At 33.3% G+C, this 24,141-nt stretch overlaps 1 protein-coding gene and 2 long non-coding RNA genes across 3 annotated transcripts; 1 reads left to right on the plus strand and 2 right to left on the minus strand.

The window, feature by feature from the left end:
* Positions 1-6,227: 6,227 nt before the first annotated feature.
* Positions 6,228-8,776, minus strand: LOC139905341 (uncharacterized). Its single transcript, XR_011780003.1, has 3 exons — positions 6,893-8,776; positions 6,705-6,841; positions 6,228-6,643 (listed from the first exon to the last, which is right to left on the minus strand). It is a non-coding gene; the product is annotated as an uncharacterized lncRNA (long non-coding RNA).
* Positions 8,777-10,039: 1,263 nt separating this feature from the next.
* On the minus strand, positions 10,040-18,301 carry LOC139905342 (uncharacterized). Its single transcript, XR_011780004.1, has 2 exons — positions 17,412-18,301; positions 10,040-11,980 (listed from the first exon to the last, which is right to left on the minus strand). It is a non-coding gene; the product is annotated as an uncharacterized lncRNA (long non-coding RNA).
* On the plus strand, positions 12,228-15,960 carry LOC121117491 (uncharacterized). The gene is given in 6 exon segments (XM_040711945.2): positions 12,228-13,317; positions 13,320-13,567; positions 13,569-14,307; positions 14,367-15,436; positions 15,502-15,642; positions 15,706-15,960. Coding segments are annotated over 6 exon segments (3,159 nt in total). The 5' UTR covers positions 12,228-12,390; the 3' UTR covers positions 15,740-15,960.
* Positions 18,302-24,141: the final 5,840 nt, after the last annotated feature.

Here is a 24,141-nt window from a genome sequence, read left to right on the forward strand (position 1 = left end):
GAAGAGGAATCATTGTTCACCAGGACAATGTGAGCTCTCACACATCAGCTCAAACTAACGCCTTTTTGACCGGCTAAAACGTCGAATTGATGGGTTATCCGCAGTACAGCCCTGGCACTTGGCCCCCAATGACTTCTTCTTAATACCGTACATCAAGAAAAAAATGCGTGGTCAACGATTTCCGTCTGCAAAAGATGCTGTTGAATCGTTTAAAAACCATGCTTTGGAGGTGTCTCAATCGGAGGAAAAAAAGAGCTTCGACAATTGGTTTTAATGCATGCAAGCCGCAAATCCTTTATATCCGTGTCCCATCAATTCACAAGTCATATACAGTGCCAACTGCCCATACTATCATTACATTGCGAGATTTTGATAGTATTGTTTGAAATTTTTGGAGCGTAATGATTGTATTAGCCCCAAAATTTCAAACAATACTATCAAAATCTCAACATGTAATGATTTTGAACAAAAAAAAATATAAGTAATATAATAAAAAGAAAAAATTTAAAAAAACACGACAGATCTTGGAAAGGAAGAAGTGCTAATTACTTTGACAGTCTCCCTTATCAATTATCGTTCGACATCATTGATTATTATTACAAACAAGCATAATATGAGGCAAGAGCAGGGATTTACACTTCGATATGATCTAGGATGTCTCAGAAGAAGAGGCGGCTGGCGGTTAATTATTACCCAACCTCCCCAAATCCTCGCAGTGGTTTACCCCACTACAGCCAATCGCCTCTTCTTCTGTCAGATTTTGGATCATAACAAAGTAGAAACTAATGTTCCTGCTTCATAACAACAATTCGATGTTTTTTAAAGTAATAAACATTTAATATTTTGATTCAAAAATTCATAAGGAACAGCAATTTCAATCAAAAATAAACAATAACGATGAATTTACATGTCGAGGCGGAATATTCTTGAGGCAAAATGGTTTTAAGACAAAAGTACCTAGCCCTTGTTTTTGGACAGGCAACGGAAAATTGAAGGATTACCCTAGGCCTTGCCTTTACTTTTCTAAACAAAAAAAAAAGATTGTAAATGTATTTTCTAAGAAAAGCCAAAATTCGTAATTAAATTCAAATTTTGCAAGAGGAAAAAAAACCTACATATTTATTTTTGCCCAAGGCTCCACTCACGCTAAAATCCACCCTTGCTACTCTTTACATAAACTCTCTAAATGAAACTGTATTTCATGTTTTTAAATTTTGTTATTTGAAGTTTCTAGGAGATGATGTAATGTTCAAATAATTAATATCTACATAATAGGTTGTAGCTATATATGTTCTATCAAACTGCGTAATTAATATTGAAGCTACTCTTGTTTCTCTGATAAGTAACAAAGTAGATCCTACAGTGTATTTCAGGTATATGATCTTTAACTACATCCTGAGCAATGAGAAGAGCATTTAATTAGGTTATTTCAAATTTAAAGTGAGAGGCTGTGCATTAGCTTTAAGTTAATAGCGCAACGTTTAATTGAAAACAAGTATTTACGATGTAGGTGAGCCGGAGAAACACCATAATTGAATTTGCTTGCGTGTGAGACATCCCAGCATACATCAAGAAGATGCTCAGATATCCAAAGAATACATTTTAAGACGTCTACAACCGCTGCAAGGAGGAGAGGGTATATAAGAGTAAAGCTCACAAGTCCCGTAGTGATAAAAAACGCACTCCTATATTCATCGTAGACCTGAAACGGAACGTTTAACTCCGATTAACGCTCTTCCGAAAAGCGCTAAGTAAGCCGTGCAACAGTTTCCAAGGGAATAAAAACTGACCTGAGGATGAAGTCATACTGCCTTTACAAAAGACATATCCTTACAGACAAAATGAATGCCAGCCAGGCTCCCCATGCAAGAAAATTGTTGAACGAGTTGAAGTACCAAGGTAACCGAATCATCTTTTATTCGGATGAGAAACAATAGACAGTTCATAGATCCCACAACATCCAGAAAGACAGATGCTTGGCCACAGAGAGAGCTAATGTTTCTCACGTCTTTAAAACCAAGTTTTCGGCCAGCATCATGACCCTTGGGGTCATTGGGAGCAACGGCACTGTTATCCCCATATCTTCTTTGTGACAAAGGAGAGAGGGGGTGTCGGTGGGTACAGTGAACTTCTATCTGATCAAGTGGTACCTTGGATGAAAGCTGATGCCAATGGTGTCGAGTTCCTGTTTCAACAAGACTTGGCCTCCTATTACAAAGCCCACAAGAACCAAAACTTGTTTAAAGAAGACACCTGGCCCTCTAGCTTTTCATATATTGATCCTATGGATTAATTCTTTGAGGGGGAGTTAGAGAGGAAGGTGTCTGTCAATTAAAACAACAGCATCTACTCTTTGAAGTTCTCTATCATCAAGTACTGGAACAAAGTCCCCCCCACGGACCTGGTCAAGGCCTTCAAATCCTTTAGATCTCGTATCGAGCGAATGATTGGCTAAAATGCCAAAGACATTCAATGATTTTTTTCTTTTGTATTTTTAAAACTGGTAATTAAAATTTCAAATCTCTACTTGCTTTCTTTATTGATCAGGATACAGTTAAAGATTGTCCAGATTTGCCTGAACGACCTTATATATATATAAATATGTTGGCAATTAACTTCATTGCGTTAGAACAGTGGTTCTTAACTTTTTTATCTCTATTTTCAAATTCCAATAGAGCCATTCCTTTTCAAATATTTTTAACCTCAGAAATATTCTTAATTTAATATTTTACAATCTTTTTTTATTATATAATTAGCAGGTGAAAAAAAAAATGATCTTGCAGCCTTCCATCTACATTTAGCTGTTATTCAGATTAGTCAAATTACTGTTTGAGAAAGTTGAATTTGTCTTAACAGATCAGATAGCTCACAACTTCAATGTGGAGGAATTGGTAGACAATTGTTTAAACTCGGAACACAACCCTGTCTACCTGTTCTGTGATGTTCACCCGACTTTTATGCTCAATCCTGTTATCACAATGCAATAGTTTGAAATTGAAAGCACACTTGGTAGAGGTTAAATCATAGATATAAAATACATAGAGTGATGATATGAAAAACTAGTCGACGCCGTCAAGAAAGAAGAAATAGTTGAGCAAAACATTCGAATAGTAATAGTCTGGTTTGTTAAAAACATAGATTTACATAGACATAGATAAACAATTATTTATATATTTTTTAAATGTGTTAAATGATTATTGTAATAATTACAAATGTATAGCTACGCTTTTATTAAAATATGACAATTATACAGTAGACTTTTGTAATGTCTACTATCTATTTGTTTCTATATTGATATGAATTTCTAGATGTGATCGGTTAATTTGAACAGATTATTCGATGCACTATATCAATATAATTTACTCCAATTTTTTAATATAATTTTATTTTGCCTTTCAAAATATTAATCATGGATTAAGGAGATTATTCAGACTATAATTGAATTCAATTCAATTAATCAATAATAATTATTCATTCTTAAATTGAATAAGGTTCGTGAGTATGTTCCGAACTTTGGTCCCCTGACTCCTCTCACTTTCAAGTTTTCCCAAATGATATAGTGTTATGCTTGCATAACATTTTTGAAATAGATTTAATTAGTGTGAATATTTGGTTCAGGAGCTTAATGATCATTCTTAATATATTGAAAGGCCTAATTATTTTTCTTAAAACCGATATTTTTTTCAACGGCTATACTAATACTTTAAAATTGTAGGAGCTAATAGAAGGAAATACAATGTTTTCGATTGCTTTGGCCAACTATGTTTTTCAGTTTGACTTGATAAATAAACCAGGACTTTGATCACAAGTCTCACAATTTGATAGCCACATTTCACCTAAATTAAATAAGTTAGTCAATCTCAAGAATGAACCATTCAATCGTTTACACTGAGATGCACTATTGTTCTGTACCATATAGGAGATCTTGCATCTTTTCTTCTAAAGTATGAAGATGTAACTTATGAGCTGGCCTATATAGTAAGATATTCTCTCCACTTAGAAATCCTGAAAGTTATGTTTTGTGCAGATAACCTCATTGGACTACATCTGGTTGAGCCTTTCCTTTCCTTGACGACATCGGCTGAAACAACTTATAGTAAAAATATTTCAGCATTCTATCACTTACATAAGGAATTATTAGATATAGATCTTTACTTTTCTCTTAGCAGAGGAACCAGTATTCAACTTTTTTCCTTGGAGAGATTCCATAACTGAAAGGATTAAGAAGAAGATTGCAATAACTTGATGTAGCAAGTACATTCAAACCTGGACTACTTATGATGATACTTCCTGAATTGGCCAAATAATTCTAAAAAAGTTACAAAAGAAGTGTTTGGAGGAAAACTTTCCTTTCTGGCCAAAGAAAATGTGCCCACCCTACTCACTAGATGCCGACCCGTTGGACTTCACTTTTCAGGCGCATGTTGAGTCCAAGGCCTGCACCGTCCGTCACCCAAATATCAACAACCTCAAGGACACTGTCAACCAGCACTGGGATGCCATGTCTGAGTAATACATTGACAATGGATGCAAGGCCTTCTGTGGCCGCCTGGAAGCCATCATTGCTGCCAAGGGAGCTACATCGATGATTTGGATAGCCAAGACATCATATTAGTCATTTTTAGTTTATTAACATATCCAATTACAACTGGTTGCTGAAATACATCTTGATAAAGTTCTAGATTGAAAGTGTAAAGATTTTTTCACTGCACCCGGTAGGTAAAATTATTTTGTTGATATCCAATGAACGTTTAATGATATTATTGTTTCTATAATTGATTTGACCTTGCTGTCTGGGGAAATACAAGCGAATTAGTAGATCATAATCTTAGTAATCGATATAAAAGTATGAAGGAATGTCAAACAACTTGTTCTCCATATTCTTTATATGCCTAAATCCAAATCGTGATTACTCGAAAACAAAAACTAATGCATAGGGGTATGATATATTTTCACAATAAAACGAATTGGACATCAATTGGGTACGTGATATCATTGATAATAAAGATTTTTCCAATAAGAGGAGATATTTTTGAAAAAATATCCAAAAAAATTTAAGATTTGATATTTATTGTGAATAGATGTGGATTTAAAAAAAAAAATTCAAAAAATGATTTAAACCTTTTTCCTAAATATTTAGTATTTCGTGAATAGCTGTAAATCTTTTATTTTTTTTTTTCAATAAATTTAAGTTTTAAAATTTTTTTACAAAAAGTTAAAACTTTTTTGAATTGCTATGGAATTTTGAATTTTTTTTAGTAAAAATTAACATTTTTTTGGGTACTCTGATTATATATTCATGTACAAAACATGTGGCCCAAAATGCTAGGGCTGAAATTCAACACTCATCAACACATACGGCAAAAATTGTAAAATAGGATTGGATCTACAATCACTTAACGTTTGTACCTTAATGGATTAAAAAATATGTATACTTTTAATATGGTTTCAAATCTGTATCTTACATTAAGTACAAGACTGTATCCACTAGTATATACTATTGAGTCAAATATGTAAATAAAATAAAATTTTAATTGTTTTTTATTAACTTGTTATACCATAAATGAAAAAACCGGGATTATATACATTTTGTAAACTAAAACCCAAGATGATATGTAAAATCATGGGGGCAAATCCCAAGTGGTGGCAATCCTGGGTGAGACTTCTTTTTAAAGTATAAAAAGAAATACTAAAATTTCACAGTAACTTTGATTTACTAATGGAATTCCCTTATTTCCCGGGATCCCGAAATTGTAAAAGATATTTCTCGGGATCACATTCAACGACAATTTAATATTTATATGATATAGATAGTAAAGCGTTGCTCGGTCCAAGGAGGGAGCGGGAAATCACATTGGTTCTTTTTCTTAATATGTAGACCCCTTCGGTGCAGGTGAGCTTTAGGGTATTCTTACAGGCATTATAATTTATAAATAAAGTTGATAATACTGTATTTTGAGGGTATAACGAAAAAACGCGTGCAAGGAGAAGGGAAGAAAGACTTATGGTATCATTGTTTAAAATACTGATGTGATTATCAGCTGCCTGCTTTATTATGATTTTTGAGGGTATAGCGAAAGTATTTATTAGCAAAATGTTTAATGAAGATATAATACGTATAATTGACTTAGACGTTCTTTATCCGTTACAGTAGATTTGAAAACGTCACACTCCATGAAATTGTAATTCATTATGAACCTTATTCTCAGAATGTGACAATCACCCCTCTTCTTCATGTGGAAGTTACTATATACAATTGTGCACAGGATAGATATATCTCTACCGATGAGATCTAACTAACTAATAACAATAAAGTAAATGTCAAAATCATAAAATTAGACAATAAATATACTAATAAAAAAAATGTTAGAAATAAATCCATCTTAAAGATTTAGAGGAAAAGCTAATTATGTAGTAATGTCCAGCAATATTACTCCTTATTAAGAGCATCAAAAAGATTTTTTCCCCGTTATTTATGCTTATATAACAACATACTATTATCATGAAGGATATACACAATTGCTAATTATAATGCTACACCCAATGCAACTACCCCCGTTGTTGTGACCATTTAAGCAGTTGTTTTTGCCTTTTATGAGTTTTCTGAACACCATTTCTTGGAGCTTATCAACCATAGCTAATCCTTAAGTGATAAAAAGTAATATTTATTGACTATGTAATATTGGAAAACCTAATGATCATACCCAAGTCTTTAAGTGAAGAAACTAGTCTCAGACAAACTAGTTGCGAACCATCCAAAGCTACTACCCCCGTTGTGACCATTTAAGCAGTTGTTTTTGCCATTTAATGAGTTGTGTATCATAATTCTTGATATGTTTAGCTAAATATAATCATATTTTATGGTTAGATAAAAAAAAATATGAATACTTACTGTTAGATATTACAAAATTCAGAGTTCCATTTCGAGATTAGTAAATATTTTATACTTTTTACTGATAAATTGATCGTCATTTGGTTTGGAGGACTCAAAACATTTTTATATGTATTTCTATAAACGACATCAGTACCAACATCTTCCATTAATTTAATGATGGTTCCTTGGGAAGGGATAGGTTTACCCGTGTATTTCTCCATAAATTTTTGAACGTAGATGGTTAGCAATGGATAAGGGTATATAAATGCAACAAGCATCTTTGTGAGATCAGAGTTAAAGTTTGACTTGATGTATTCATCATTAACTTGATTCTTTAGATGAATATCCATGCTCTTGATATGAGATGAGGATAATGAGTGGCGTGTAATTCTAGACAGGGGACTAAAGGCACATTTATATCGACAAATCGGACAAGCCATCTGTTTCTCATCCAGTAAGTATTTTCCAAATTCCTGGGCCTCCATTGTCATAAATCCAGACAGAAGGCGACGTTATTTGTAATGTTCTACGAACACCACCAACAGACAGAAGCAACGGATCGGAGTAAAGTCAATAAGAACACCTTTGGATTGGGGGTACAATCATACACTAAAACATATATTCTGTAAGGGATTACATTTAAAAGGATGTACATACATTTGACTATTAAAATATACCAACTCGTAAAACACAAGGTACCTACCTATCTATTTAAAACAAATCCCTACGTCATGATTTAAAAGTAAATAAAAGACAATACATAACATTATTTTAGGCATTTTATTCAGTTCTCTATCGACTATCAGCATCTAATATTATATTAATATTGAATAATAAAGGCGGGAATGATAACGTTCTTGATTGATAGAAGAAGATGTATATTATTTAATCAATGATACCATGCGTATTTATTTATTTCTCCTCGCACGCTTTTCTATTGTTACTAAAGTTATCACCCTTATTTATAAATAATAAGGAGGCTATAAGACTATATATAATTATGTAAATCTTGTTGTTGTTTTTTGCTGGCCCGTTAATTTGTAATTGGTAGTATAAGGAAGGGATTTTCTTTTCCTCAGTAGTTGTCATTATTATATAATTCCTGAGTAGTGAACAACCTTTCCTAAATTGATTCAATTATATTCCAGACCTGTTTGAACATTCGTGTATGCTCATAAACCTGAGGATTTGTTGCAGAGTAATAATTGTAAGTCAATGTCAGACTCAGAGTAATATTGGGGATCGACATCGGAGTAATTGTAGCAAATGTCATTGTTTATATCCTTTTCTCCTTCTTCCCTTGTCACAGCTGATCTGATCAAACGTCATGATTATTATTATTTCTTTTGTATTAGGTATTATAAATTTAAAAAAAAATTGTGTTATAAGCTTGAAATAGCAAACCAATATATATGCAAAAAAATGGTCTAGATGAGAAGTCCATCTTTTATTTTTGTTAAAATTTGCCAAATCAAAAATTGTAAAGAAAATTGCAAAAAACTACTTTGTTAAATAAGTAGTTAATAATATTTATTAGCATTGTATAGAGAAACGCAAACATAACAAGATTTTTTTGACAAACAAAAAGAGGTATGGGGAATAATGTTGTGGAAAAAAAACCCCTCGATACTGGTTCATTTTTGCAAATATTGTAAAAAAGTTTCGGAAAATAAAATAAAATTTTAATATTTTCAGTATAAAAAAGCATTTTTTTTTTCACCTGAAAAAAACAAAACTGCAATTTTCAAAGATTTTTTTTTTTTTTGCTCGTAACTTTTTTGATTTTGAATAAATTTCTATGAAGTCCCTTTTCGTATAGTTCTTTTTTTGAGACACCAATCATTTTTTTAGTTTTTGACTCCACCACTTTTCTAGTCTCCTTGAGCTCCAAAAACTATTTTTGTGTTTAGAAAAAGGCCACCTTATACGACCCCCCTAAAATCAGTAACCCTGTCTTAACCCGATAGGTTCAAAAGAGGCATCCAAACAAATATTCAGCCTCCTAGGCCCATTGGTGGTGGTACCCATGAGGGGCGTCCGCAGGTTTGATGGCTGGTGCCCCTCAAATTAAGGAATATTTGATTCTGACTAGAAAAGTTTATATTCGAATTTTTTTTTTCCAAAAATTTTAATTGTCCATGAATATTGAATAGCTATGGACCTTTGAAATTTTTCTTTTTTTTCAGAACAACTCTGGATTTTTGAAATTTTTTTCCAAAAAAAATAATTTTTTGTGAATAGCTATGAATTATTGCAATTTTTTCCGAAAAATTTAATGTTTGAAATATAATTTTAGTTAATTTTTGTTAACAGATCTAGATTGTTTTTGAATTTTTTTGGGAATAGCTATTGATTTTTGAAATAAAGAAGGAAAGAAAAATTCGAAAAACCAAGCCTTTCCCTAAAAAATATAATCCTGCGGACGCCCCTGCACATAAAAGACACACTATTGTACACTTAAAGCTCTATTGACTATTATACATACAGATAATATTCAAATAAGAAATAGGGGAAATAAATAGTGTCCAAGGGAAAGGATGCAAGAGAAGATCTTGATATAGAAAGAGTGAAGGAAAGCGGGAAATTTGTAGTGATCTTAATTTTACCCAAGTTTATTCCCTAATATTGCTAGAGACATTTCCCCTCATTGATTGTGTTTTTAATGGAGAGATGAGGAGATCCACAGGTTCAAAAAATATATGAAAGGGTTGTCTTTATATTTAGCATATTATTTATTCTATAATTATTCTTGAATTTGCTGTATTGATGTACATACTACAAACCACATCAAGAACATCTTTTACTACAGGACTTGAACGCTAAAAACTAGCGTCTATATTTTACAAGAACTAAGTGCTATTTATTTTCTTATTAGTAGTTACTATTATAATTTATATCTATAATATATTACTTAATGCTAAATGTATAACTATTCTATTAATTAATTAATTATCGTCATTATCCATTTGCTGTTCATAAGTACAATTTTGTTTGGATTAATTGAATATTAATTTTATTACTTAAAATTCTTGGTATTTTTTAAATATGCTGATACTATTTACTTAGAATCAAACAAACAATGTTATACGAGTATAATGTTTACAATCTTTCTGAGGATGTTTTTTATGGATAAACTTTCATAGACAAATAATAATTAATAAATGGAAAGGATCAATTCCAAGAAATTAGGCATTATATTTGTAGTGTCAATTACATCGAACTCATAATTAAATTAGTACAAATATGATTATTACTTAATTGTATATATTGTATCTATCCAGAGTTACTCAGAATAAATCTATTAGTATAATATTATAATAGCATGTGTTAGTTATTTTCTCCAGCGACTACTATCTTCATCTAGGACAAGTGTATATTTTTATTTTGGAAGTTTAGGTGTCCGTTGTTAGTAATAAAGCCTTCGCTTATTTTGTGATGATTTTTTTTATTGTCATACTGTCATTTGGCCATCTTATAATCTCTGATAATGTAGTATTGCAATTAAAAAGATCCTTATGAATTTGCACAAATTGGGAATCAAGCGCTGCCTACTATTGACATCAACAACACTATTAAAGATGTCAAAATATTAAAGAGTCGTCTTTTACATATCAGGATATGTAGCAAGGTCCATTATCTAAGTTACAAAATGCCAAGAATGTTATAATTTTTTTATTTATCAAATGATGTGCACAAGTTGATAGAGCTCAACCATTTAAAAGAAAATAATTAAAAACTGAATAATAGAGGTTGATTAGTTTCACCTACAAGATATATTTTATTTATCTTGTGTCTTCACTGAAAAACTTTGTACGGAAAATATGAACCATAATGAAACTAATTTTTTTCTTTCATTCACTCAAATGACTTATCTTCAAACATGTTTATATATAAGTCGATTTCAAGAGCAAACAGATTTCAGTTCCATATTAACAATTATATGTGATGAAGATCATACTTTTGTAGAATTTTTTCGATGTATATCAAAAAATAACTCAATGTCACGTGTAAATATACCGGGTGTGGCAAAAAAATATTTATGCGTCGTTTTTGCTACATAAATCAAGGTTTTTGTAAAATTGTTCTGGTCAAATACTAAAAATAAACGAAAAAACTAGATCTTCCTAAGTGCCTTAGAAGCCGAGAAAATGTCATATGAACGTGACCAACGAATTTTGGTACGTATACTTTCGGATGCTGGCAAGAAAACAATGGAGATTGCAAGACAGTTGGGGATCTCCAACATGAACCCGGACTTGAACGTGGTGTTTGAGCACACGTCCAAAAAGGACGTGTGTGCAGGAAGTAGTTGGTTGACAACTTACCTTTCTGGTCATAGAAAATGTGGTCACCTACTCACAAGATACTAAGCCCTTGGACTTCACTTTTTGGGTGCATGTTGAGCCCAAGGGCTGCACTGTCCGTCACCCATATATCAACAACCTCAAGGACACCGTCAACTAGCACTGGGATGCCATGTCTGAGGACTACATCTGCAATGGGTGCAAGGCCTTCTGTGGCCACCTGGAAGCCATCATTGCTGCCAAGGAAGCTACATCGATGATTAGGATAGCCAAGACATCATATTAGCCATTTTTAGTTTATTGACATACCCTATTACAACTGGTTGCTGAAATACATCTTAATAAATTTCTAGATAGAAAGTGTAAAGATTTTTTTCGCCGCACCCGGTATACATGCCTATTCCCAAACGGAGCTGTTAACAAGTAATTTTTACAACCACTAGTAGAATTTCAATTATTCAGAGATGAAGCTCGAATGAAGTCTCAAAAGTAAAGTCCAATATCTCCAAATACGATTCCAAGTCAAGTTGCGATTTGTTGGGTACGTGAGTTAGTGAGTTTCGAGCCTGGAATATTCCCAATTTAATAAGAGTTATGTAAAACCCGTGTCCGTGTCTTCAATTCTGATTAGTGAGTTATAATTATAATTAATTGATGTCCGAATAAACGGAATAATATTCTCTTCAATTCACTTCTATGTATTGAATTTAACTAAAGAAAACAGCATGCACTTTCAAGAGATAGTGTAAGTCATTCAAGTCCTGAAGTAAACGATGGCATAGATGTTATTTGAAGAACCAGTCTAGAATATAGAACACAAGGACTTTTAGAATTAAATACATATATGATATGAATTATGAATTTATGATATAAATAAATAATAATTAACGTCTATGCAAGGATAATAGAAATAAAAGGTTAATCGGGCTTGCTAGAATTTGCAATATGAGTACAGGGGAGCGTAAGAAAGGAGTAAGGAACACTTTATTATTGATTCTGGGGATTACAGGTGTATACAAAGCTATTGAGGGTCTTAATTAGAGTACTCCATGTCCGAATAATTCTATAGTTCTTTTCTATTTTTCATTTCTAATTTACAATTTCATAAGAAACTTTCCGAAAAATCAAATAGGTTGTCATTAATTAGAGAAACTTCAAACTTTTATTTCTGGTCTCTGGAGAGGAATATATTTTAAAGAAACTGAATGGAAAATGACTCTCAAGAGTATTCGGAGGCGTTCTGGATTGGGAGTAAAGAAGCTCGGAGGCTCGCCTCGCCGTAATTCCCCCATCAAGAGACGTCGTTCCACTTTGAGTGGAGCGGAAGGACCTGGAGTCACCAACATCAAGGTCTCGGTTCGTGTTCGTCCCTCCAACGAAAGGGAGTCGGAGTCGGAAGGGGCACTTCGCTCCATCATCGACGTTGTTGATGAAAAGCTCTTGATCTTTGATCCTAAAGTCGATGACGACGATTTCTATTTCCACGGAAAACTTCAACGGCGTCGGGACTTGAACAAGCGCCCAAAAAAGGACCACAAATTCACCTTCGACCGCGTCTTTGGCCCAGGCGAGGACAATGAGGTGGTGTTCCAAAACACGGCTCTGGATCTGGTGGAAGCCCTTTTCTCTGGATACAACAGCTCCATCTTTGTCTATGGCGCCACGGGAGCTGGGAAAACATTCACCATGCTCGGGAGTCCTGGAAATCCGGGCATCACATTCAAAACCGTCAAGGCCATTTATGAGCGCATTGAGGCCTCCCAAGATGAGCTCTCATGTGAAGTGGCCATCTCCTATCTTGAAATATACAACGAAAACGTCATCGATCTCATTAATCCAGGTGGAGTTCCTCTCAACGTCAGAGAAGACGGGAAAACGGGAGTCAACATTCCCGGGCTCACACGTCACAAGCCCAAAACACCCGAAGAACTTCTTAAGCTTCTTCAACATGGCAACTCCAATCGATCTCAGCATCCTACAGATGCCAATGCAGAGTCCTCCAGATCGCATGCCGTGTTTCAGGTTTTTCTCACTCAGAAAGATCGATCCTCCGGATTGAGTGCTGATGTTAAAACGGCTAAGCTTTCTATGATAGATCTAGCTGGCTCTGAGAGAGGAACTGTTACATCCAATCGGGGGCTGCCAGAAAAAAGGAAGGAGCAAATATCAACAAGTCTCTCCTTGCTTTAGGGAATTGTATCAATGCTTTAGCAGAAGGATCTAAACATGTCCCTTTTAGGAATTCCAAATTGACAAGGCTTCTTAAGGACTCGCTTGGTGGGAATTGTCGAACTGTCATGATTTCGAACGTGTCACCATCCGGAAAAACCTACGAAGATACATACAATACCCTCAAATATGCTGAAAGAGCCAAAAAATTCAGGTTAAACTAAAAAGAATGTCACAAGTGTTGATTTTCATGTTGCTCAATATGCTAAAATTGTTGAAAATCTTAAGCAAGAAATATCTGAATTAAAAGAAAAAATCAAGATAAATGAACTGAAGAAAGAAGAAACAATGGATTTTAAAAGTGGAGAGAAAATTAGATCACTTGAAAACGAAAATCAAAGGTTAAAAAATGAAAATTATAGATTGAAGAAAGAGAAGGCTGATAATGATAATAAATGTGTGGATTTATCGAACGGAGTTGCTTTTCAAAAGGTGAAGATGCTATTTAAGAAAAAATTGGAATTAGAATCTCGAATTAAACTTTACAAGGTTAAAATGAGTCATAGTCAAATTGTGCTGGACAGGAATGACATGATATCATCTGGATTTGGGTTTTCCAAGATTTCATCCGCTCACAAGAATTGTTTAAAAACTTTAAAAGATTTGCAAGGTTCAATAGATGAACTTGAATCACAAAAAGCTCATTTATATGATGAATATTTCGAAGCTAAAAATGTATTTGATATCCAAACGCCGTCTTTGCAAATGAAGCAAGAATATTCTGCTCAGTTGGAAGCCTTGGAAAGTAAAATGAAATGTCAGCATTTATATAATTTTTCCCATCTAATTGCATCTGAAAGAAGAAAGGATAATTATTTAATTAGCTCATTTTTGCCAAGTTTAATTTCGTCACATCTACAATTAAATAGCATGGATGGCTCTCTTAGTTCTAAAGTTCAGGTAAGTGAATTCTGCATAAAGCTGAAAGTAATATTAAGCTGCATAAATTTGTTAAATAGGAAATTATCAACAATTTCTGTGGACGTAAGGTTTCATGGGATGAGGATTTAATTGAGTCAAGTAATTTGGATACAAATGAAGAATTGTTGGGTAGTTTATATGCTGAATGTGTTTCAATTGCACAAGTGGAGGAAAAAACGGATGGTAAAGGCGAGAGTACCAAGGACCTACTCGAAACAGACGTAGATGATTTGATTTCAAAAAATACCACGAACATTTCATCTGAAGTAGACGATTATGAACTTAATGATAAACGCCTTCCAACACCACAAGAAAAAGAAAAACATTCTAAAGTTTTGAATCCTCTTCCAATATTTGATATCAGTATGGAAGAAGATCAACCATCTGAACATTCTAGGGTTGATTCAACGACATATGCTACTTGTCTAAAGGATTTGAAAATTTCCAACTCAGAAGAGGAATGTAAGAATGATAGCAACAGCATAGTTTCAGACTTGAATTCAAATCAAGTTGTCAATCCTTCCCAATTAAGTTCTCAGTCAAGTTCAGACTGTGTAAAGGTTATGAAATCTTCTAGTGAGAGTAATACAGGTAGTGATATTGAATATATTCATAAAGTTGATCGATGTGGAAACTTTAATTCCTCAAGTACGATAGAACTTATATCTTCAGATCCAGCCCAAAGGGGTGTTGATTTAAATGCTACCCATACAATAGATGCTGCTGTAGTCAATTCTGCCAGAAGCAAGACCCATTTAAATTTTGACTCTAAGAAATTGAAAGTTGTTGACTTAAACATAACTCAAACTCTAAATTCGCCTAAAACCTCTGGTGAATGTGGAGCCTCTAACAACAATAAAAGAGAGACTTCAATGTTGACTAAACCTATTGTTGCAGTTATCCCTATGACTCAAAACGTGAAAACAGAAAAGATATCCCCAAGGGTGATCTTGACAAAGAACACTCGTGGGAAAGCCGTTTCCCGCACTCCTCCAGCCATGGGGTCAGTAGAATCTCGACGCAAACTCAATCCCAGTAAATCCACTTCACGCCTTCTCACATCGTTTGATGCGAGATTTGGATCATCTAATGGACTATCCTTTAAAAGGTAATTGTTATATATTACATACTATCAGAGAAAAAAAATAATTAAATATTGATTCTATTTATTAGACCATTACCGTCTCTTCCTTCGTCTGCACCAAGCTACATGGCTCCTACCACAGCCTCTTTTAGTAGGCTCAAGGGACAGAAGGAGAATCAAAAACCTTCTAATGACCCTCAAACATCTAATACTCAAAAAATGTCATTATTGTAAGTATATATTTTCCTTTTGTGGTCTTTGGGCCCTACAACGTACTCAACTTTTATTTGTAGGCGTCATCTCAAGCCTAAGAAAACGAATTCTTAAAATATGGACCCTAGATTTTATTTTAATTACTTTCAATAACCTCACTATTATGACCTAACGTATCTGGATACGATCCTCTTAGTACAAAGACGTATTTTCTGTTCCTTTACACTGGATAAACTCAGAAAATCATTTTATGCAACATATTAAATACTAAATAGTTTGTTTTGTTTTTTAAAATATATATTAAAAAAATAGATTTATTATTTTATAACAACTAATATTATAGCTCGATTTTTTGTTTTTGTTGAGTGTATTCTTGTGCATGAATTCCGCAGTAAGACTTGATCGATGTTGACCTCTTTAACACAAGGCTCTTTTATTAGAAACCCTTAAGCCTCCAAAGCAACGGCGCCATTCTTGAACGTGAGAGTGGATCTGTTCAAGAGGGATAAACAGTTATAGGCAAGATAGTGGATAATATAATACAGCACCTTGGTTCTAGGACACTTAACCGAAATATTCGATTTTATTACCTACCAACTCCTGCTCTGACCATTCCTACGCACGTTCTGAAGAGTTTGTAGAGGAAGGTCCTAGTCTATCTTTAATCAAATTAAAATCGTCTAGAAACAGGAATCGTTCCAGTCCTTCCTCAAGGATTAAGTTTCTCTGATAATTGGCCAGATCATGATGAGGATTTGAAGGGCGCTCAAGAAAAGAGCACAAGAATAGAGTATCCAATTTGGTCGAATATTTATCTACCCTAAGGATACGTAGATCAAATTAAAGTATCACACGATTTGCCGTCCAAACCGAGGAATATACCTTCAGTGGAATATAGAGGGAAGATGCGTTTCACCCAGCCTCATTCATCCTATTTCTGTGGCCTCGAGAGAGCTGAAAAAACGCCAGAGAACGTATTTGATCTCCGAGGACTGTAAACTTAATTAAAGAGGAAGTTTTATCATCAGAAGCCCGTGAGTTTGAAGACTGTCGTTAAAAGCCTTTATGTGGACCCGGGAATATATTAGGCGTTGGCACCTCCTCAACTCAATCCCGTACTATAAGATTTACTAGCGGCAAATGCATTGTCATCCTCAATGTATGGCCTCCACAACTATTACAAATCCTTAGGCGTTATGGAAAGCTTTTCTTCCAATAGGGGGCATTTAAGGAAATTGAAGGAATAATGTAGAAATTTGGGAGATGAGGGTGTATTGCAAGGCAAGGCGTAGTAAAGCAGGTTATGGAAGAGCCAAAAAAATGTTTAGACCTGCATATCCAAAAGATTTCAGTCGACATTGGACAACGACAGAGAAATAAATGGAACACAGGTAGGGCTTTTTAAGGGAGGAGCACTAAAGAGAGTAAATGGTTGAGATCTAAGCATCTCTAGTATCAAAATTGCTGAGTAATCTGCTTAACAAATATCATAGCGATGTTATGATGCATTAATCTCATGGTTATACAACTTAGAATAAAAAAAAACTGTAACTTGTACTTTCATTAAACTAAAAAGTAATCATAAATATAAGACAGGAGCATCTCGAACATGATACGATAATTACATTTATTACGTGTTAATATTGATTTTTTTAAATTAATTTTTGTAAGAAGTCGGACTGAGAAAATTATCTAAATCACAAAGAAAAAATAGTCATAAGTCTAATTATAACAATAGTTTATAAGGTACATGCATTAATCCATTCAAAAATTCTGAATAACTCACCATTCTTCATTATAATTAATCACATGAAGTATATCTAGAATTACTGAAAAATGAATTATTATATTTATGTATTGGTGAGAGAAAAAAATCGCAACATTTGATCACATTCACTTAGAGTCAACCTTTTTCATTACTTATATTAGAAGACTTTGTAGAGAATGAATCAACATAGAATATTTGTCTGATAAAACATATTTCTTAGGAATCCTCTTGAAATGAAGTTTCAATTTTGCACTGCACACCCTTTACGGGACATAAGATCATTGGTGAATGAATCTTTACCGGCTTTGTATCTGCGTAATAATACTAATAATAACTTAATATTTTATCATCCACGCCTATCGAAGCGTTCCATGACAGATGAAAAAAGAGCGGAATAAAGGAAAATGTCATGCAGGCCTTAAGAAAGGTGGGGTCCCACATCATCATGGATATATAAATACGGCTTCAATTATATAATTTTCATATTAAATACAATTCTTAATCAATACACACATAACAAATACCAAATCATCAATTCACGAAGATGAAACTCTGGTTATTGAGCGCTCTTCTCTCCCTCCTATCACTGGCAACTGGAAGTCTTTTAGATGGAGGACTTTCTGGAGAACTATCTCCTCGTACAGGGAAAAAATGGCCTCCCTATCCTGAGGCTCATATGGGATATTGGGCTAGACAAGCAGGATTTTATGGTGGTCATTTGAATGATCAAGGAAGTGCTCTTCAATATCATAATTCCAGTAATCCATAATCTTTTAATTTATCATAATTTATTGAATTCCGTTCTAGTATTATTCAAAATATTTACTTGTACTCCTTATTATGTCAAAATATGTCAAAATATGTCAATGGAATAACCATTTGTGTTCAAAACTATGTATAAAATGTAACTATGCAGGGAAATAAAATTTATCATTTTTCTAAAATGGCTGTAACTTTTTGGCATTCATATTTACAGTTCTTTAAATAATTCGTTACTATTTTTTGTTGATTCATTACAATAATGAGAGTGATAGTCTTTTAAAAGACTAATCATTCAAGTATTTTGCGTCATCCTATAAACTAATCCTTTGATTTTATAAACGTCGTTACCTTAATTGTGTCTTGTTCTAAAAAGAAACAGAAAAAAATGGCCCAAAATCTGTTGGTAATTACTCAATTCTTCCAAATTATTCAATTATCTTCAAAAATTGTTCACAAATAGCATTGCAAGAGTGAATTCGAACCCCAACAATTAAGAATCGACGGCCGACAAGCAAAATTTTGTTTCTTTGGAGGTGAGGTCATGAACAATACGGTACAAAAATATTATTATCTACCAAGGTTAATAGAAATACAAGGTTATGCCATCATGTTATTGGGCTTGCTAGAATTTTCAATTTGATGTATTGTACCAACTGCTGGACAAGGTATACAGATTTTGACACAACATGCAACCTCTCATCTATTATGACGTCAATATTAATAGCGTGGTGGAAGTCAAACATCAGTCGTACATGTATCATAGAATAACCTTGTATTTCTATTAACCTTGGTATTTACCTAGTAACATTTCTGAAAAACACGTGTGATGCGCAGTTAACAAACTTCCAAATCCTAAAAAAAAATCATTTCTAAGGTATTATTTTATGATATCTAATATAATCGTTTTATCAACATATAAAAGATAAATATGTTGGTATTTAGGCCCTACGGAGATTTTCTTTTTAATGCATCACGTATTTGACCCGGGGATTCAAATTCTAACATGGTATTGGGTATGTAATGGATTGAAATAGGTTAGATCATGTACGCTGTTAGAATTATGGCTAGATTTGCTGGAACCCAAAAGGTCCCCTTAGATCTGACATTAATTATGAAGTGTAGGGGTGTCTGCAGGGGCGGGGGCAGCCCCCAAATTAAGGAATTTTTGCTTTTTACTAGATTTTGTTAGGATGAAAAAATTTTACTCAAAAATAGAGGTTGTTTTTTTTTTTTTGAAAGATTTCTTATCTTAAAAAAACGGTCATTCGCTCAAATTATGCAGCAAAGCAATTAATTTGATATTAAATTTGATGTATTTTATGATATTATGTATTTCCAAACAATTTTTTTTTTTTCAAAAAAACTAATTTTGTGTAAATAGCTCTGTATTTTTGAAATTTTTTGTGAATAACTTTGGATTTTTGAAATTTTTTGTGAATAGCTTTGGATTTTTGAAATTTTTTGTGAATAGCTTTGGGGGTTTGAACCGTTTTTCAGAACATTCCAAAAACCAAGCCCCCTCCCCCAAAAAACCAACCTATATATATATATATATAATCCTACAGATGCCCATTTAGTGACACCCTTTTATGGGCCCGTATAGTTTTAAAATCCTAACTACACCACGGGTTTATACACAGGAGCGTCAAAATTAATTCAAAAATGAAGAGCCAAAATAATAAAAATGATGTCACGTATGCTTTAAACAAATTTACCTTTTCTATTTTCTAATAAAGGCCTTGACAGTGGCAGGGGATCCGCGTCATTCATGCTATTAATATTTTAATGAGCATTAAAAGTTTGAGGAGTCGTAAAATTTGCAAGATGAAAAAAACAAATGCAAAATTTCCTTTAAAAATCAGTTGCCGCTATAATTTAGAGATTATCTGAAATTTATTTTCTATTAAAATAAAAGATTGATGGTACATTTTACAGAATGAAACTCGTATAACTCCCCCAATAGTGGAGGAGGTTAATGTTCTATTGGCCCTGCCTCTGATCCGACGCCTAGGGTGAACAAATAATTGTGATGAACAATATATTGATAGATTTCAAGAAATGAAACAGCTCAAACATACTCGTAGAGGGAGACATTGGTAAAGTGTACACATTAACAAGTTAGGTTTCTTATTTTTTTGCATTTACTAATGTCATTGCACAAGTCAATGCCAACTCCGACGCGTATCGAGGTTATATTTAGTTAGTAGCATTTCTTGGGGAGAACACACACCAACTTTCAGCCAGATCGGTTGATTTCTTTCTGTTTGGCATTTGTTTGAATCGAGGAATCGCCCGGAAAGATTATGGCTGCTGTCTTTTGGATTCACAAGGAATAATCCTCATGAACTATTTGGAAAAGGGTAAAACTATTACAAGTGCATATTGTTCATCGTTATTGGACCGTTTAAAAACCAAGCTGTAAGAAAAACGCCACAATCGGTCAACCAAAAAGTCAATTTCCATCATGACAATGCACCAGCTCACATCTCAGCAGTTGTGTTTGCAAAAATTAAGGGAAATAGGGATTCAACTCAAGATGCCCAAAGCACTAACAATCTCGCATACCCTTCACTCTTCTGTCAACCATCACCATATCATGTATTCCATCAATGAGTTCTGGAGTAGTAACCTCAACAGGGCGTCCAGAACGTTCAGCGTCACTTGTGCCCATATGGCCACTCCGAGAATTTTTATTAACTGTTCTAATCGAAAGTGCAGAGTCCCCATAATGTTTATCAAGCTTCTTTTTAGCCTCCTGAGGCGTTTGCATTTCATAAAGTAATGTTTCATTAACACACGAAATTATTTTTCGTCCATTTTTTGGAAATCCCTCCACTTCCTCGATTCGAACCAATGCAATCAGAAATAAATAGGCTTATCTGGCTGAAAGTTGGTGTCTATTCTTCCAAGAGATGCTACTAACTTAACATAACTTTGATACGCACCAGTTTTGGCATCTATCGGGTTTGCACGGACTTTTCAAACGACCCTAGTATATTATATCTAGTGAGCAAAAATGGATGCCATTCTCTTTTCAGGGTTTTTTTGTTTTGCTATAAGGATACAAAATGGTATTTACAATGTCAGTTAATCTATATATATGATTGCTTAATCGGATATAATATAATTTAATGTTAAGCATTATTTCTTATATTTAGGTATTATTTATGCTTGTAGAAGCGTTATTTGCATTGATGCATTAAATATAGTCTGCTGACATATCAAAACCGGAAGTGAATAATGCCATCGAAAAAAATAACCCTCGATAATTGGTTCATTTAGGCAAATGTTGTAAAATTTTATTTTATAAAATGTTCCAAAAATTGAACATACATTTATACAATTTTACAAATTAAAATTTTATGCCCAAATTTCATCGATTTGTGACATTTCTTTAAAAAAATAGAAAATTGACGTTTGATGAAAAATGATAAAAAAAAATGAAAAATTATTCAGAAAATGACAGATATTTCAGTTAAACAAAATTTTTATGTGTAAAATTTGTAAGTAAACGAATCTCCAGACAAATTTCTACAAACTTCTACAAACTCTAGTTGTTTTTTGAGACACCAGTCACCTTTTGATTCGATATATAACTCAACCCCTTATCTAGTCTCCTTGACCTCTAAAAAAAAGTTTTTGTGTTTTGGGTATAGAATAAGCCCCCAAAAATCGCCACCCCCGTTTTATCCCGTCCAGGTTCAAAAGAGGCCCCCATGCAAAATTTCAGTCTCCTAGGTCCAACGCTGTGGGTATATTTAAAGGACACACAGACACAAACCGTTTTATATATATACAGATTCTACTTTTTTTAAATTATCTTCCCCCTTTTATTTTACATCACAAAAGTTGCAAGGTTGCATTAAATATACACAAAAATCAGTCAGCGAAAAACCATCCATAACCTTAAGAGGATTGACTCCAACTTCATTGCGTCCATCAATGAATCGACCTTTACTTTCTTTTTATCATGAGGACACACACTCGTGGTTACACGTTACACTTAAATATTATATCTTCAATATAAAAATAACACTGGCAACTCTAGAAAATAAGAATTACTATTCAGATTGCCAAGAATAAAAAAACTCGCACGGCAAATATGCTTTGGATTAACAACCTAGATATGTACTTTTCTTTTCTTCTTTAATATGACGTACTGAGTTTTAGCTACTCACTCTCATGCTACATTGTTATTTGTTCAAGCAAGCTTTGTGCAAGCTTCAAGACAAACTTAGCTTTAGTATTACAGATAATGATGAAAATCCAGTGTAGAATGGGCATGTTAAATAAAAAACCGAAAATCAACAAGGTGATTATTTGAAGAATGTTTTGGAGGAGAGAAAGAATAATGTCCATGACGTTTCATTAGATTAGCTACAATTAGCTGTGACAAGGAAGGAAGGAGAAAAGGAAATGAACCAGGGCATTTGCTATAATTATTCCGATGTCAATCCCCAATTCTACTCTGAGTCTAACGGAGACTTTCAATCCAAAACTCTGCATTAAATCCTCAGGGTTATGAGCACACACGAGAGTTCAATCAAGTTTTTAAGATAATTGAATCTATTTAGGAAAGGATGTTCACTACTCAGGAATTAAATAGTAATGACAACTGCTAAGGAAAAGAAAATTCTATAAAATTACCAACTAGAAATTAACGAGCCAGCTACAAAACACATCGGATTTACATAATTAAATATAGAAATCTGCTCCCCTTTTCTTTATTAATATGACGCAAACGCTCGATGTTACATTTTCATTTCTTAGATGAAGTTGTCACAAATTAAATTTTTTTCATAGAAATTTAATTTTTCAAATTTGTTTTCCTAAAAATTTAATAGTTCAAATTTTTTGTCAACAAATTTAATTTTTTCCACATTTTTAATTTTTATTTAAAAATCTTGTAAATTTCTTGTATTGTATGGAGTAACTCAGAAGCAAGTTGATTAAACTCTCATTAGATTTTTACTTATAGATGTACTTAAAATATATGATGTATTTCTAAAAAAACTTCATAATTACATAGATATGTATTACAAATATGCCAATTAGTTTTCAGGAGCATGCATCAATGCTTCAATAATAATAATGATAAATGATAACAAAGATTCCTACAGATGACGTTTGACTCAAACAATGTCTTCATTATACATGTGAAATAAGGCATAGATCTACATTTGTTTCTACCAAAAATAGACCTCTTCTTTGTCAAATCCTCACGGATCATAGCACTTAAATTACAGTTATTTAAACTTGCATAGTTAATTGCAAAGTATTTACTACAAAGCGTTTACTAATTGGTATTTGATATATGTTGGTATAGTATGATTTTGATCGACTAAATAATTGGTAATTTGTAGTGTTAGATCCATCCTAGGACTGCATTCCTAATCAGTAACCCCCTTTCAGTCTTTTTCTAATCGGCCCGTTTTTTGCCATTTATAAGTCCTAAGGACTAATTAGTCGGTCTTTCAGTCCTACGGACCTATATATATCTTTACTTTGTTCACTCCTACCTAGGAATGAAGTTTTAAAAAAAAATGCAACCTTAGTTATGGTCAGGATACCATTTTTGTAAGAAAACGAGGAGAAGGCGGAAGGAAAACTGATGTTGTCACTGAATTATTACCCTTGTTAATATCAGCTGCCTTTTATAGATTTAGGGAGAGAATATGAATAATTGCTATATATACAAGATCCTCCTATATTCAAATAACTTTAGCGCAGGGAAAATATGATGATTTTATTTAAATTCACATATGTATATTTTATTATGCATTTGTAAATCAATTTAAACCAAAATAGGAGATAATCCTTACTTCAGAGGGAGAAATTAAAAGAACGATGGTCTATTAAATACTGAAAAAAGAAAAAATAACAAATGCAACAACAACCGTTTTTCCTTTTCTAATATATAAACTAAGTTTTTTTATTGAAAAATGATCCATAGCAACGCGCTCTGGAGAAAATCTTCTCTTGAACT

The sequence above is a fragment of the Lepeophtheirus salmonis genome, chromosome 5 (assembly GCF_016086655.4).
Source record: "Lepeophtheirus salmonis chromosome 5, UVic_Lsal_1.4, whole genome shotgun sequence".
NCBI classification, from domain to species: domain Eukaryota; kingdom Metazoa; phylum Arthropoda; class Copepoda; order Siphonostomatoida; family Caligidae; genus Lepeophtheirus; species Lepeophtheirus salmonis.